This window comes from Labeo rohita, chromosome 23, assembly GCF_022985175.1.
Source record: "Labeo rohita strain BAU-BD-2019 chromosome 23, IGBB_LRoh.1.0, whole genome shotgun sequence".
NCBI classification, from domain to species: Eukaryota; Metazoa; Chordata; class Actinopteri; order Cypriniformes; family Cyprinidae; genus Labeo; species Labeo rohita.
The window spans coordinates 12,930,407-12,934,706 of record NC_066891.1 but is presented as its reverse complement, the minus strand read 5'-3'; the positions used below and the strand labels follow the sequence as shown (position 1 = coordinate 12,934,706).

Sequence of the window (4,300 nt, the reverse complement as noted above, 5' to 3'; positions counted from 1 at the left end):
CCGCACGTAACCAGGTTTATGGTGTGGAGGTGAGTTGCAGTCTGGTTGTAGGCCTACCTCAGAAATGTCTAACGCAGAAGTCATTGCTTCCCGGCTTTTATCGTTTAATCAGATGTATAGTTATGAAAAGCGACTACAGACTTTTTCCGAGTGGCCTTTTCGAGAAGATTGCCAGTGCACACCAGAGCTGGTGAGTGTGTCGGGAAAAACAGAAAAAGAGAACGAAAGAAATAAGCTAATAACAACCGAAAGTCAAATTGACAGCACTGTTTTAACTTCACTATAGGCGCTCTTACTAATCCACTGCTGCTTTAATTAAACGAAGTAATGATGATCCTCTGAATCCTCTCTTCAGATGGCCAAGGCAGGTTTTGTGCACTGTCCTAGTGAGAATGAGCCAGACGTAGCCTGCTGTTTCTACTGTCTCAGAGAGCTGGAGGGCTGGGAGCCAGAAGACAACCCCTGGTGAGCTTCTGCAGCAGTCCATTATAATCTATGGGCATTGTTTTTCCGAGCACACCTTTTATTGTTTACTTCTCTACACTGTTATAAACCTGAGATTGTAACAGTTGTGACCCTGGACCACAAAACCATTTTTAAGTAGAAGGGGTATATTTGTAGCACTAGCCAATTATACAATGTATGGATCAAATTTATTGATTTTTCTTTTATGCCAAAGTTAAGTAAAGATCATGTAAAGATATTTTGTAAATTTTCCTAACATAAATATATCAAAACGTAGTTTTTGATTAGTAATATCCATTGCTAAGAACTTAATTTGAAAAACTTTAAAGGCAATTTTCTCAATATTTTAACTTTTATTGACTGTTCTTTCATTAAGGTCCGAACATGAAAAGCGTTCCCCCAATTGTGCCTTTCTTCATATGAAAAAGACGTTTGAGGAGCTCACAGCCATTGAGTTTTTTCAGCTGGAACAGGAGCGGCTTCGCATTTACATTGTAAGTGTGAATGTGTCCATGGTGTGCTTCTTATTATTGTTTTACCTTCTTTACCAGTATAATATTGCATGTTCATTACTTATCCACCTTTTTCTTCCTGTAAAAGTGGGTGTGGCCTGTTGTAAATTTTATGGGTGTGACTTCTGGTCTCATCTGCATCCAGCTATTTTTAACTGCACAAAACAGCTCATTCTGCTGCTTGATATTGCAAATTGCTGTGTCTTACCATATTATTTTCATGTATTATCTTAATTGGTTTGTAGTGCAAACAGTTTTGCCATTTACTGCACATTGTTATACTTCTCGTTATTTCCCTATTGAAGGTTTGCACTTATCACTGTCACGATTTGGTCAGTTATCCAGATGCGTGGCCATGTCAGTGATATTCGGATGTAAACAACAGCATGAATAGCATGGTTAGTGAATTGCATGGTTAGTGTACTACTGAAAATGTTGTTCTGCTATTTTATGCGGTCTAAACCACCGTGAGGAAACTGCTAAATCATATACAGACTTTTGTCAGTCTATAGTACTCCGAATGTTTTTCCTGGTCCATTCAATTACTACAGCCCAAAACACGACAATAATTTAACATTTCAGCAGCAATATTCCGCAAAATATGCAAGTTTCATTCGGTTCAGTGGCATTGTTTACATTCAGTGCCGCCACTATGGCCAACAACGCATTGTGGAAACACTCGATAGCGGATAATGAACTGGAAGCCTCACCTATAGGCTTATTTCCATGTTAAAGAATAAGGTGGATAGGTTATGTTTTATTTATAAAAGATGTGTATGTATTAATTAATGACTGGTTTTCCCCTCAGAGGAAGATGGGTCACAGGAAGATAGCCCTGTTTCGTGATGAGGTGGAGACCACAAGCAAAAATCTGAGAGCACTTATTTGATATCTAGATATCCAGTGATGCTAAATTATTTTAATGATACTTTGTTTTTTAACTTGCACCAATAAATTATATATTTATGTTTCATCAATGTAATTGATTATTTATTTTTTTTGCCACTGATGCCTACAGCTTTGAATTCTTTTGAAGGTGTTTGTTTGGGCCATATGTGAATTGGGAAGCATCCCTGTACCTTCTTTGACTCCACCTACAGTATCTGTAAATGATCACCACAGGTTTTAGTGGTTGAACATCCATAAGTATTCAACACTATTCTAGCTATGTAGCTCAACTTGCCACTTTTTTTCTTTTTGTGAGACCACCTTCCATCCAAACTTGACCCTGGGCAGATGGCCCTAAGCCCCTCCCTCTCAATACCAACTGTTGCCCCATAACATCTGTCACCGTAGATGGTGGTAGAGTTGGGGAGAACTGTGGGTAACAACCAATTCTACCACTGGAGGGCTCAGTGGGCTCTGGTAGTGAGGATTGGTGGTGTTTTGAAGAGTACACAGGAAAAAAAAAAATACAAGGTCTGCTAGGAAATTTTGTCTTGGTGTTGTTGTTCTTAGATGAATCCTGTGCCATACTTTGAAATAAAATGTGAGGCGTTCTTTAGTGATAACTGTATAAACGGCTTTAGTTTGTGTGTATGTGTGTTTGGGATGGGGTAGGCGAGGGATTAGAGATGCTATCCCATCTCCCCCTTCCTATGCCCTGGATTACTGTCTAATGCAACACTCTGGACACTGAGCCCCGATCAACTGCTTAATTCTCCTTTATCCGCTCGCAACAGAGCAAATAGAAAAATAAGACATTTTCCAAAAAAAAAAAAAAAAAAAAAAAAAAAAAAAAAATGATGTAACACTCATCTAGAGGAGGAGCTCAGAGGAGACCCTTAAATTCTCAAAATAACGACGGTCTGAAATCACGGTTTTGATTTCGTGTAGTTGCATCATTATGTGGAAGTTTCTTTTTTATAACTTGTAAATGTTGCATTGTCCAGCAGCTCCCTGCTCCTAGCTATATTCGTGCAGTCGTGGGCGCTACAGGCGTTTTTGCATATGTTAAGTCTGTTGATAATTCAATTAGCATTAACAATTAGTTTTCTGCCTTTCGGCTGTGATTTTCATGCTTACGTCATGTGAACAGCATACAGATATGAAATACTGGTGCACAGTCCATCACTTCCCATCCGATCACAGGGAATGACAGGTGTCCACACTCCACACTGACTGGGGCTTCTCTCAAAATGTGGCATATGGACAAACTGACAGATGTTCCCAACAGAAAGTTTACAACCTGAGAGCGCCATTGGGGCCCATCTGTTGCTGTGCGCGGGTCCTCCCCCTCAGCTCTCCTCATCTTACACCAGAAGAGGCTCTGCCACACACCCCTGCCTCACCTCCGCTCAGCATCCCCTCCTTTCACACATAATTCAACTCCCACCCCATTCAGCCTTTATGACACACTGAGCCAAATTAATGCTGAGGGACTCACCTGGAAGAGCGTAGATTAGCTCATGCAGGGGCCAAACAGACCAAACAAAGACCTATTCTACCAATGTTTGGAGCAGACTGACTGTTTAACACTTTTTTTTTAAATTAAAATACTTAAAAAAACCAATATGTACCAAGCATACAAATGTATGTGGCAGGATTGTTTATTAGACTGTTTAGCCATAGACAACAGCGAAAAACAATGGTAAATGCAAATGATAATTATTAAAAAATGAAATTTTAATATATAAGTAATGTATATAAGTAATGTCTCTGATGCCATGTGTCCAAACTTATTCAGAATACGTATTAATGTGGTAGTAATAATTGTTTTAGTATTATCCATTAATACATTAATTATAAAATCTAGAAACTAATTCCTTCTAAAATTAATATAATTAATACACAATATCAACTTAATAATTAAAACTTTTGTGTTAAAGTGATGGTTCACCCAAAAATGAAAATTCTGTCGTCAGATTTACTCATCCTCAAGTTGTATTTTTGGTTTCTGGTGAACATAAAAAACAGATATTCTGAGGAATATTGGTAACCAAACAGTTAGTATGGAAAAAAAATACTGTAAGTCAATGGTGACCAGAACCTGTTTGGTTTCCCACATTCTTACACACATTAATAATAATAATAAAATGTATCACAAAAGTCAATTAAAGATAATAGAATGATAGAAAAAATGATAGAATTTATGTATATTAATGCTTTTATTTAGAAAGGATGATTATTGATCAAAATATTATTGATTATTGATGATAAAAAAACATTTATAATGTTACAAAAGATAAATGCTGTTCTTCTGAACTTTCTGTTCATCAAAGAAACCTGAAAAAATCTACTCAGCTGTTTTCAACATAATAATAAGTGTTTTTTGAGCAGCAAATTAGAATATTAGAATGATTTCTGAAGGATTATGTGACTGG

The 4,300-nt window shown here is 37.3% G+C and overlaps 1 protein-coding gene across 1 annotated transcript; it reads left to right on the top strand.

The window, feature by feature from the left end:
• Window positions 1-1,954, top strand: birc5b (baculoviral IAP repeat containing 5b). Its single transcript, XM_051096849.1, has 4 exons — window positions 1-190; window positions 356-465; window positions 842-959; window positions 1,786-1,954. The coding sequence occupies exons 1-4, from the start codon at window positions 65-67 to the stop codon at window positions 1,864-1,866; spliced, it is 435 nt and encodes a 144-aa protein (XP_050952806.1). The 5' UTR covers window positions 1-64; the 3' UTR covers window positions 1,867-1,954.
• The last annotated feature ends 2,346 nt before the right edge of the window (window positions 1,955-4,300 follow it).